General features: G+C 48.8%; 1 protein-coding gene across 1 annotated transcript in view; it reads left to right on the top strand.

Moving 5' to 3' along the window:
* THSD4 (thrombospondin type 1 domain containing 4) overlaps window positions 1-12712 on the top strand; it is a 726614-nt gene that overhangs the window by 113501 nt on the left and 600401 nt on the right. Inside the window, exon 4 of the mRNA XM_075535168.1 lies at window positions 8505-8866. Within this exon, the coding sequence (XP_075391283.1) occupies window positions 8505-8866 (362 nt within the window). The remainder of the gene's footprint in view (window positions 1-8504; window positions 8867-12712) is intronic.

Below are 12712 nucleotides of genomic sequence, written 5' to 3'. Positions count from 1 at the left end.
CTCCTTCTTAAAACTCCTGGTAGAGTGTCAAGAGCCCAATCTGGAGTGAGCCAACCTTCATTCCATAGTCAAAACGGGTTCTTACAAGTTATGAGTTTTAACTGCAACAAATGTTCCGAACAACAAAAGGACGTGAAGGAATTCTTTATGCGCCTGCCGGTTCCCTGGTCGTGTGCTGGAGTCTTTCTTTAGAGATCCCCTTTTATTCCCCCTGCGGTGCCCCCAGAGTGGCATTATTTTGTCTCCGTGTTTTGTAAAGCCTGTGCGTCATCCACTAGACCACACTGTCTTCCGTAACTGGCTCTGCAAAGGAGAAGCAATAATCTGGACACGAGTCTTGTGACATGAGATGTCGGGTTGTATTAAAGCAGTTTGAGCAGATGAAGGCTGTTTTTGTCACCTCTTCTTGTATCACCTCCCAGTCTCTCTTTTCTCTTCTTGCCATCACCGATCTTACTTCCTTCATACAAGATCGAAACCATCGAATATGAACTTCTTCCGCAGCATATAGTAGTCTGTGATGTAAAATTTCTTTTGCTGTGTTTGATGAGTTTTCTTTTTCTGATCTTTTTAATAAGAGGACTCAAAACTCTCTTAGAACTCACCAATCTGTTGATACAAAGTCATTTAAAAATGATCACTCAGATTTTATCCATGTTTTCACATGTGCACCATACAGTTTTTTAATGTAACAGTTTTATTGGCATGTAATTCACAAATCATTCCATTCAGTGGTTCAGAGAGTGGTACACTCATCACCATAATCAATTTTAGAACATTTTCTTCCCTCTTCTTATTACCTTTCCCATCCCCCCGAGCTTCCCTGCCACACGCCCAAGGAACCACTACTCCAGTTACTGCCTCTATAAATTTACCTGGCTTGGATTCATAGACAGAAACACATTTGAAAAAACAAAAACCCTAATGACAGTAAAAAAGCAAACCCTAGAATAACCTCAGTTGAAAAGGAAGCAGAAAATATTAGAAACTAGAACTTCAAAATGAGTCAAAAGGGAGATCAAATGATCAAGTGTTAAATTTTAACCTGACTGTATCTGCAATAATCCACTTTACGATAGCCACATGATAGCGAGGCTGTTCACAGCGCTGATCTATGGTCGGAGGGGATTCACCGAGGCTCAATCCACATGTATTTGCCCTTCTCTCTCTTTTTTTGAACCGAAACAACTTTCAAATGGGTCAGAAAGGGGACTAAATGATACGATGTTACATTTTAACCTAACTGCTTCTGCTATAATCAGCTTTACAGTGCTCTGTCAGCTAACAGCTGTCCGCATCCCTCACCTGTGGGCAGAGGGCCTTCACTGTAGGTTTCATCCATGTGTGCATGCTGCAAATGGATCTGGGGCTTCTGCAAAGGTGTGCACAGTTCAAGCTCTGATTCTGTGGTAGTCGCATAATTTCATGTCACCTTGAAGGTACATGAAAGTGTAGTGGTGGAGCCTGATGGTGCCTCCTTGTGGGCGTGGCCTTCTTATAAGGAAGGCCCTGGGAACCTCTCCCTCTCTCTCTGCCTTCACCTTCTGGCTGGCAGGACACCCTGAGACCTGCCAGAGCCCTGGAGATGAATCTCCGCCCATTGGATCGACAAGACTTTGCACCCACTGGCCTGTGATCTTCCTGCTTTCTGCATTGATTATGCACTAGTATTGGAGTTAATGGACTTGAGCTTGCTGGGCTGGGATGTTTTCTTGATATACAACTACTTTTAGATATAAAGCTCTGTCTTACACATTAATGAGTATCACTGGACTTGTTTCTCTCGTCAACCCTGCCTAACACAGGTATCTTTCCCTCCTTTGGATCCGGATTTTATTGTTTACAATCCTTGCATCACACAGGCTGGTGCGCTTCTTCCTTGCACACTTAGTTGATGCCTCACTGAGATGGCTGCTTGTTTGAGGACAAGCCTTTAAGACCCCAGGTATTTTTTGTTCTGATAGCCAGACACCGTCACATTTCTTCACCACATTTGCTAAAGCACCCAGTATGTTCAGCGATCTCGTCAGGAGGCTGATTGTCAAGCTGGCCACGCACAGTAGGGAGTTTGAGGCCCCTTGAAAGGCACTCCACATGTGATTGGAAATCTCCAACAGAGGTGCCTTTAGGCTGATGGACTAGCAGGAGTTTTACTCACTCTGCAAGCGATTCTTTTTAAGTGATTCTCAGAGCTCTGGGAAAGGGAGGATGGCAGTATCTTCTTCAGTGGGTTCGTGGGAGGATCCAGTTCAATAGTACCGCTGGGAACGGAACCATTGCACCAACAAGGCTCAACATCATTTCCTCTGTATTTTCTGCTGTAAAATAATCACTATAGAAATTAGGAAATTTTGAGAAATGGAAAGCAAAGGGCGAAAGCTATTATTGTGCAAAGATAACTGTTATTAACATATCGGGCGCTTTCCCCAGGAGTCCTTGTGGTGTAGCGGGTACATGGTGGGCCGCTCACCGCAAGCTCAGCAGGTCCAAAGATGAGGCGATCTGCTCCCTAGCGACCGACTGCCTCAGAAGCCCTGTGATAGCGCCTCTACCTGTCAGACATGACTTCTGATCTTTTATTCCTCCTCCACAAACATTCACGTGCTAAAAATCAAATGCACGCACACACACATACACACACACACTACAATATTATCCTGGAAGCCCAATAAAACAAGCCCCAAACGTCCATTTGCTCCTACGAAGGTTTAGTCTTAGACAGCCAGCCAGGCAGTTCTACCCTGTCCTCTCGGGTCTCCATGAGTCAGAGTCGACTCGATGGCGGTGACTGATGCTGTGGATCTCGGACACATTTCTAAAAGCTGCATCCCTGCAGTAAAAGAGACATGCATTTAAAACTGTGATCAGTATTGCAATGTTCCCTGCCCAAACAATCGTCCCAGATTTAAGCTTCCATCACCAGGGAGCATCCTTACCGTGTTGGTATCAACTTTCTAACTGTGACACTTTAATCTCCTGGGTAGAAGGGGGCTTCTATTGTTGAATAAGGATTCCTGGTGGTGCCTCCACTAAAGCGTCCAATGCGAGTGGAAAGGGCTGCTCTGTGGGAGGAGAGGGGGCAGCTCTCCCCTGCCCCTCCAGAGTCGCTCTGACTTGCAGGCTGCTCGGTGGCAACATGTATTTTATTTTGCAATTATTTGCTTCTGCGTGCTGTTGGCACGTTTTCAGGGGCTGTCCTTTTGCTGTGAACTTTCCATTCATGCCTGTTGCCTCCTTCTCTTATTATCCGTTGGAACGCCTTACCCACAAAGCCCACCCAGCAGGTTTGGAAGCATTTAGAACCCCCTGGGACCTTCTAGTTTGGTCTTCTTGGGGGTGGGGTGGGCCGTGTGGGGGAAAGGGCGTGTCGGGCAGGTGGCAAGTCTCTTGCTTTGCGTGTCAGCAATGGACTTGGGTTTGCTCCTCACTGTGACTTAGGGTTTGGGAGCCCTGGAGGTGTGCGTTAGACACTTGCTGCTAACGGAAAGGTCACTTGTTGAACCCACCAGCCATTCCTGGGGGAAAGAGGTGGCCATCTCCTCCTGGGAAGATTACAGCCGCCGGAACCCTGGGGGCAGTTCTGCTCTGTCCCATCAGGTTGCTGTGAGGTAGACGCTATTCGATGGCCTTGGACTGGCTGTTTGTCACCGGATACCGAAGTCCTGGGACTCCAGGGAAGGGGGTGGGTGGGGTGGGAGGGGGGAAAATGAGGAGCTGATACCAAGGGCTCAAGCAGAAAGCAAATGTTTTGAGAATGATGATGGCAACAAATGTACAAATGTGCTTGACACAATGGATGGATGGGTGGACTGTGATAAGAGTTGTACAAGCCCCCCAAAAAATGATGAGAAAAAAAGAGAGAAAGAATAACTGTTTATAAACTCTACTTTCAAAGTTCATATGGAATTTCAAAATTTTAAGGTGTATCTATCAGAAAATATAATTTCAGTAAACCAAATTCTACGTATGAACATTTAATATGTCAAAATGAGCTTTTAAATGTTTTAGTAGAAATTATGTGTATAACATGAATTTAAAATGTTACCATTTAAAATCCAACTGTTATTAAACTAATGTACTTGTGCAAATCTCAAAAAAAAAAAGAAAGAAAGAAATACAGCAGGTCCGGATTACTGACAACTCGTAGTTGTCCCTGAATGTTCTGTAAATCTCCCGCCTCCCCGTTGAAATGATTCAACCAATCACCTGCTCTCAGCAGATTCCTCATTACACCCACTTTCACTTGCTGCACTGTGCAGCTTTTAAATCATGGAAACGGCTCCCAGCATTTTCTTGAATGAAAAGACGACTAAATAAGAACCCCATGCACCTGTTCTGACTTAACTTACAAATCTAACTTAAAGACTCACTTAGGAGTGGTTTCTAACCCAGGGACTGCCTGTATTGTGTCTCAGGCACTTGAAAGTTTTCCCATCTTGCCTTGCAGAAAGGCCCCGGTTTGTGAGAAAACAGGGCCGTGAGGAGGGCGGGGAGGGGTGGAGGGAGGCCCTCGTTTCTTCCCGCTTTGCTGTCTTCTTCCTTTCTTTTTCTATGACCCCTCCCCCCTCTCCCCGGCTTCCTTTTTGTTTTCTTTCCTCTCTGTTTCTGGCTATGTGCTATAAAAATAAGATTCTGGCACATGCGGTTAGATTCCCACCATGGGGACTCAGATGGAATTTCAACTCACTCAACATCATTCAACTATAAATGAGAAAATTCTCATTGAATAGAATAGGGTGGAATGGGGTTTCGTGTTCTCTCCCTCCAGGGACCCTCCCCCCAATTTGGCAACAGGAAACTAAATTAGAGTGGGGTTAGTTCTAGGAAGTAGATTTTGAGTGGAGCGGCATGCCTAATCCAAGCCTTCTAGACAGTGCCTCGGTTCCTTGTGCTAATGTGAAATCAGAAGGTAGCGGATAACTGAATCTTCCTCCCCCCACCCCACTCCACCCCCACCATGTGCCAGAATCTCATTTCAGCTGCTATTTGTGCATCCTAATCAGCCTCCTAGGACAACCATTGCAGTGGAATGATATCTACTCATTTTATCTTTCTGTTGCCCCAGTGACCAAAGCAGCAAGGCCACATGCTGCCATGGGGGAAAGGACACTAGGAGTCTGGAGCCCTCAGTGTTAGTCTTGTGTACCCCCCCCCACCCCACCCCCACCGTCCCAAGGTCCTGACAGACACCATGGGCAAGGCATGCTGTTCCCTAAGAGCTCAGGCCCTCCGTTTCTTTACTGTGAATTGGGCAAGACAGCACCAGCCTTCTGGGCTGGATGTGTGGTGCAGGCAGGAGTGCGTGGGGAGAGCTGTAAGGTGTACCTCTGTGTGTGTGCATGTGTGTGTGCGTGTGCGTGTGTGTGTGCGTGCGTGCGTGTGTGTGTGTGTGCAGGGAAAAGGCCTTCTCTCTTGGTCTCCAAATGTCACAGGGATGAGCGAAGGTTCTTACTGCCGGCTAGGGTTTCTAACAATGGGCTCCCTTGTGCGGATGGTGCAGGACCGGGACGTGTGTCCTTCTTGGTGCACACAGGGACCGAGTCAGAACCCAGAGTTTCCCATCCACTGGGTTTCCCTCAGTGCACGGTCAGGCATCAGGCCTCCTGTCATGGCCACTGGCAATCCCCCAGAGTCCCTCTCACACATGCCTCTGTCTTACTCTTGCTGGTTACTCCTTATGCCACCTGACATCACCTTTGGTTCTGCAGATGTGGCTTCCTTAGCGGTCTGGCACCCAGCTCTACACTGACACTGATCTCAGCTTGGTGGGGCCTCGAACCTGCTGGAGAAACACGTGCTTGTTCTCTGAGTTCCCTCAGCTCATTCAGGCATTGTGTCTTCCATTTACTCCCTAACCCCCCCAGAAACCCAAGGTAGGCCACACAGGTCCCCTAGAAAAGGTTGTGCTCTAGTCCAAGAATGGTGGTCTACACGAATTGAATGAGCCATGTGTCCTGATGGTGGCCTAGAGGCAAGAACGCTGCCCGAGAGGCAAGACCTCACTGAGTTCTTTTCCTCAGGCACATCTGCCACAGGTTCCCTCTTCATCCGGTGCAGCCAGGTCGTCTTAGTTTTGTCACTCACTTTCATGTAATCTAGCAGGGTGGCAGCTCTTTCCAATACTCCCATTTCCTTCCCATCTCTGTGCCACATGGCATGGGCAACTTCGTCACCAGGGAAGATCTTCACTTGCACGGAGATCTTCAGCGGCTGGTCTCGGGCCATGGTGCTAGCTCATCCTTGGGAGGAAGGCTGGGCCTAGATTGCTTTTCTCCTCTCTTCGAAGCCCTGGCTCAGTGCTGGCATGTAGCATGTGCTCAGAGCAAGTCTGCACAACACAGGAACAGTGGTGCGCTTGATCTTAGCACCCTGGCTGGCATATTGGGGCCCTTAGTAGCTCCTAAGGGGTCCTGGTGACACAGTGCTTCAGTGCTGTGCTCCCTACTCCAAGGTGTGGGATTGAAACCCATCAGCTGCTCCTCTGGTGCACGATCGAGTGGTCGGTGAAATGACAGCCTTGGAAACCCTGTGGGACAGCCCTGCTGCTCTGTCCTCGAGGGTCACTAGGATCTCGGTGTGAAATAACCAACCAGATGAATGGGTTAATGGCCTGACCTTATGGACAGATCTTTCCGGCTTCTGTCAGGTTTCTCCTCTTCTGACTCCCCATGCAAGCAGCAAAGTGGTCCTTGCTGTTGATGCTAGAAGTCGTTCCTGACCCGCAATGGCCCTCGTGCACCAGGAGGGAGGAGGGAGCACCATCTTCACCATTGTCGCCATGACTGAGCCCAGCGCTGCAGCCACTGCGCCAATCCATCTCTGAGGGTCTTCCTTTGCATGTTGACTCTCCGCTATGTCAGGCAGGATGCTGTTCTCCAAAGTCTGGGCCCTCCTGATGACATGGTCAACATTTGCGAGACGAGGTCTTGCCGTCCTTGCTTCTAAAGAGCACCCTGGCTGGACTTCGTCCAAGACCGATTCATTCATTCTCTGGCAGTCCATGGCATCGGCAGTATTCTTTGCCAACATTCACATTTATCATATTTACACGCATCCACTCTTCTTTCTCTGGCCTTCCGCATTCACTGTCCAGCTTTCACATGTGTACAAGGTGATTGCTAGCATGAAATACAGACTTAGGGACCTGTTTGCTGGTATACACTGCTATGGTCCAATTTAAATCTGGTTACAACCCTCTGAAGAGTCCCTGTTGGTGAAAATGGTTAACATACTAGGCTGCTGTGTTAGCCCAGGTTGACTAGAAAAACAAATCTAGGGACACTCATATATGTATAAGAAAGAGCTTTATATCACAGAACAATGGTATATTAAGAACACAGCCCAGCACAGTCCAGATCAAGGCCCTATGTTCAATATTAGCCCAAAAGTCCATTATTAGTCCATAAAGCCCTCTCCAGCCACCACACACAATGATGCAGAATGCAGGAAGATTGCAGGCCAGTGGGTACAAAGTCATAGATCCAGTGGTGGCGGGTGGACGCATCAGTGTGCCTCGGAGTGGCTCTTCAATAGGAAGGTGAAGCAGACAGTGTGCAGCCCTCCTCCAGCCAGAAGGAGAGGAAGTTCCCAGAATCCTCCTGAGAAGGCCACACCCACAAGGAGGCACCATCCGGCTGTTGACACGAAATTATGTAACTACCAGAGCTGCTGACCAAAAGAAGAGGGGAGGTGGGCTCCAGCCCACCCAGAGGTGCCTTGGAAGAAAAGTCTGGTGATCTACTTTAGAAAAATGAGCTATTGGACCATAACGCTGTTTTATCTGACACACATCCCCGAACCCCCAAACTCACCGGCACTGAGTTCCTTCTGACTCGCAGTGACCCTGTAGGACAGAGGACAACTGCCCCTGTGGGCTTCTGAGCCTGTAACTCTGTCCGGGGAGCAGCAGGCCTCCCCTCTAGAACACAGCTGGTGGTTTCTAACTGCAGGCCACTGTACTCTGCCACCAGGGCCACTCGGGACAATTGGTTTATGAAGTAGGATCTGCCACTGTGCAGGGGCCACTGAAGCTCAGACAAATTCAACAATTGTTCAGGTCATATGACCAGAAGCTATGGCAGGATGTGACCCCAGGCCACTTGGCTCTAGAGCCAGGACTGTAAGTCTGCTCCTATCCCCAGTTACTGCAGGAAGAAACGGGGCAGCCTGGCCACCTGGGCAATATAAGAAAATTCAGTTCCTCAGACTGGAGGCCCAAGGACGAGGGTCAAGGTTAAGGGGTTGTTCCTGGGCCCCCCCCAAGCAGTAACACCCAAATCATGGACCAGATCATGACTTAAGTAAGCCTTTGGAATGAATGAATGAATACACACAAATGATACTTCATAGCTATGTTGATCAAAAGATGGAGATTACCCTCTTTTGATTGTAAAAGGAGCAATGTGGTTACTTAGGACAACTAGGTAAGTGGGCCCTGCCCAATGCCTACTCACAGGGCACCCGAGGCTCTGTGGCTCTGCGCTAATCAGCCTCTGTCTCCGCAGGTCCCGCAGCGGATGGCGGCGTCCGAGGGCGCCCTGGAGGATGGTGGTGGCTCCCCGGGAGTGTGGGGCTCCTGGGGACCCTGGTCAGCTTGCTCTCGAAGCTGCAGCGGTGGCGTGATGGAGCAGACCCGACCCTGTCTGCCTGGCTCTTACCGCGAGCAAGGCCAGCCGCGGCCCATTGTCCCCGCACGCGCCTTCGCCGGCCATGTCGTGTCTGCCTTGCGCACGTCTGTGCCGCTGCATCGGAGCCGCGAAGAGCCCCATGCCCTCGCTGGTGCCAACACAGACCGCCAGGACCCCGCCCTGTTGCGTGGCAGCAGGCACCCTCAGGCGGGGGGCCGTGACCCCACAGCAGAAAGAAGGTATGCCAACCCCTGACCCTGATCGCCCTACCACTGCCCCCCACCCCCGCCCGTTCCTGCACTTGTTCAAGATGCGCGACTCTGTTCTGCGCCACAGACTGCGTGGCCCATGCGTTGTTTCTGCAGCGTCGGAAGAAGCTCTTGTCTGCACACATCTCCTTTCATCTGGTGATTTATTTTAGACTCATTTAAAGGGTGGAGGCCACTCTTACCCTACTCTGCTTCTGAAGAACCCTCGGAGCCCAGCTAATTCCGAGGAAGCCCTTAGGTGTCTTTAGGGAGATCTGGAAGATCCGGGGTGCAAGGCTGCAGAAGGCCTGAATTCCTGTTCTTCCTGATGCAGGGGGCAAAGATAGATCCTGGGTGGGTCTCCACGCCCTCACGCACCCACCCATTCACTCACTCACAGGGCCCCTTAGGGCAGGGTGGAACTGCTCCTGTGGGTTTCCCAGACTGTCCTGACTGGAGTAGAGAGCCCAATTTCTCTCCCTCGGACATCCTGGTGGTTTTGAACTGCTGACCTTGTGATTAGCAGCCCAGTGGGTTAACCATCACGTAACCAGGACCCCTGCCCTTGGCCTTCTCACTTTCAGTGCCATGGAGTCAGTGCTGACCCACAGCAACCTCCTGTGGGCTTCTGAGATGGTAAACTGTTCATGGGAGTAGAAAACCCAGTCTTTCTCCCATGGAGAGCCTGGTGGTTTCGAACTGCCGATCTTGCAGTTAACAGCCGAAAGCATAACCACTCTGCCACCAGGACATCAATCCTTGGCCTTGGCTTGCAGGAATTTGAGATGATGTTGTTAGGTTCTGTCCAGTCGGTTCCAACTCATGGAGACCCCGTGTACACCGGAATGAAACTCTCTCTGGTCCTGCGCCATCCTGACAGTGAATTGTTCTTAGGTTTGATACTTCCTCTTTTACACTGGCCTGCTCCTTCTTCAAGCGCAGTGTCCTTTTCCAGGGACTGGTCTCTCCTTACAGTGCCCTAAGTGTATGAGATGAAGTCTCATCCTCCTTGCCTCACTCTGGCTATACTTCTTCCAAGACAGATTTGAGCTAAGGATGCTAGAAAAGAGATTGTGACCCTTCGGACTTGGAACTGACCCCCCCATCCCTCCCCCGAGTCCTCATCCCTCTACTGCGGGCTCAATTGGAGGCTAAACAATAGACAGGTCTATAAGGTGAACAGCAAACCAGCGAGGTAAGCACGCCTTAGATTAGAATAACCCAGCATTTGTGATCACAGGGCAGCAGTCACCCAAGGACAGAGTCCAGAAGGGTTAGGGAAGAAGGAAGAATGGGCACAGGAAACACAGGGAGGAAGTGGGATAAGTGATGGTCCATTGTGGGGATGGTCCTTCCTTCAGTCCACAACAGAGTTATAAAGAAAAAGGAAACAGGCCTGATATCAAGTCTTACTGAATGTAGCCTTGGACAAGTCCCTGTTTCTTCTTTGTAGTCTGAGGGAGCACGCTGCTTTCAGCATTTAGATATATAAAGTCTCATATGACCAGCCCCACATGAACGTGTTAGAGTAAGGCGTGCAAATTTATAATCATCGTTATTTTTAAAAGGCAGTTTCCACCAAGACAATTCTGACCCATACCTTATTTTTACAAGTAGGCCGCCAGGCCTTTCTTCTGAGGTGCCTCTGTATGGATTTGAACCTCCAACCTTTCAAATAGCAGCCAACTTGAGGTCGATTGATTGATGGAACCCTGTGGTGCAGCAGTCAAGTACGCCAGCCTGCTAACCCAAAGGTTGACTCTCTGGACTATTTCAGGTCAGAAAAGAGACACCCAAATGTAAATGTAGTTTATAGAGATGCATGTGTTGAGCCTCGAATAAGAAAAAGACAAATAATCCAGGCGAAGGAGCTCATCACCATGAAGTCTTAATGGTGTCCAAGAATTCACAGGAACTCGGTCGCTTTAATAAACTATGGAGAAGAAAGCACATGGTCACTGTGTTAGACAGGGTTCTCTAGAGAGACAAAACCAGATTGCTAATGATTTTATCTATCTATCTATCCAGATAGATAGATATATAACACAAGAAATAAACGGTTAAATTATAAAGCAGTACAAATGGCTCAGTGCAATTCACTCCCGTGAGACAGTTGTGAGACACTGGCAGTCCTTCAAGTCTTGAGGGCCTCCGGGCAGTCCTCTATAGAGCAATTCAGGCTATCCTGGCACAGGCAGCAAACAGCAAGGCAGGTCACCAACAGTCAGCCAGGTGACAGGGTCTGAAAGTCCCCAGCTCAAGAGATGTAAATTCTAATTGTGTGGCAAAGCAGGTCTTGGCGGAACCTCAGATTACAGTGACACAGTCCATGGGTTAGGTGTCCCACAGGTAGTGTAACTTGCAAATTGAGGCAAAGAACAAGCAAGGCAGCCCCCCCCCCCCCCCCCAACTACCATGATCCGAATTCTACCTTGCATTTCTGGATGGAGCAGAAGTTGTACACTGGTGCATATAGGAGCTGGAGGCACAGGGAATCCAGGGTGGATGATACCTTCAGAACCGGAGGGTGAGGGGCGATGCTGGGAGGGTGGAGGGTGAGTGGTTTGGAGGGGGGGAACTGATTGCAGGGATCTGCATGTGACCTCCTCCCTGGGGCACTGACGACGGAGAAGGGGGTGAAGTGAGACGCCGGATAGGGCAAGATATGACAAAATAATAATCTATAAATTATCAAGGGATCATGAGGGAGGGGGGAGTGGGGAGGGAGGAGAAAAAAAAAAGAGGACCTGATACGAAGGGCTTAAGTGGAGAGCAAATGCTTTGAAAATGATTAGGGCAGGGAATGTACAGATGTGCTTTACACAATTGATGTATGTATATGTATGGATTGTGATGAGTTGTATGAGCCCCTAACAAAATGTTTTTTTAAAAAAAGAATAAAGGGAAAATAACTTTTAAAAAAAAGAGGCAAGAAAGGCAAGGCTCACTGAGCCATTTATCTCTCTACCCTTCAATTAATTCCACATGTGTTTATCGGCCAGGCTGGCACAATAAACTAACTACCTCAGTCACAAAACCACGATTGTCAGCAGGCCAGTCCATCACAGTTACAGACGGGACTATGGAAGCAGGGAAGGGACCATAATTGAACACCAAGACTACTGCCAATAGCAAACCACATAGGATTGAGTCAGGGCCCTCCAGTTGAGACCACAGAGTATGGCTCATGGCTATGCAGACCCCAGTTTCCTAAATCCCATCCAGGGCTAGGCTGCCCCTCCCTGGGCTGGCTGGGGGAACAGTGGCAATCTGTGTACTTTCAAACACATTCTGCCCAAGGGCAAAGCTTTGCACGTTGCTCAACAATAGTCAGAAAGATTTCAATGGAGGCAATGCATACAGGGCTCTCAAGGCAAACAGTAGCCTGTTCCCAAACCTAGTGCCCAGACTTTATACTCTAACACAGAATTTACTCGGCAGCTCTGCGTGAGAACGACCTGGTTATCTGCTTCCATGAAGATTGTAGCCTAGAAAACCCTATGAGCCATTCTGGTCTGTCACGCAGACTCGCTATGAGTTGGGACTATACTGGATGGAATTTATCAACAACAAAAAGTACTCCATAGGCAAAGGACATATATACAGGTAAAATACAGGCATGTACATATGTAAATACATTTATATATAATGATGGGGAAATAGATCTATGTACGTGGATTTATTTGTTAAGTATTAAGGCAGCAGACAGACATTGGACCTCCACTCAAGTACTCCCTCAATGTAAGAACACTTTGTTCTAATAACCCAGCATTCTGTGATGCTCACTTTCCCTGACACTATTGCTGAAGACAAAATGGATGCATAAACAAATGTGGT

The sequence above is a fragment of the Tenrec ecaudatus genome, chromosome 17, assembly GCF_050624435.1.
Source record: "Tenrec ecaudatus isolate mTenEca1 chromosome 17, mTenEca1.hap1, whole genome shotgun sequence".
Lineage (NCBI taxonomy): Eukaryota > Metazoa > Chordata > Mammalia > Afrosoricida > Tenrecidae > Tenrec > Tenrec ecaudatus.
Note: the sequence above shows the minus strand (reverse complement) of the source record. Positions and strands in the feature narration are given on the sequence as shown.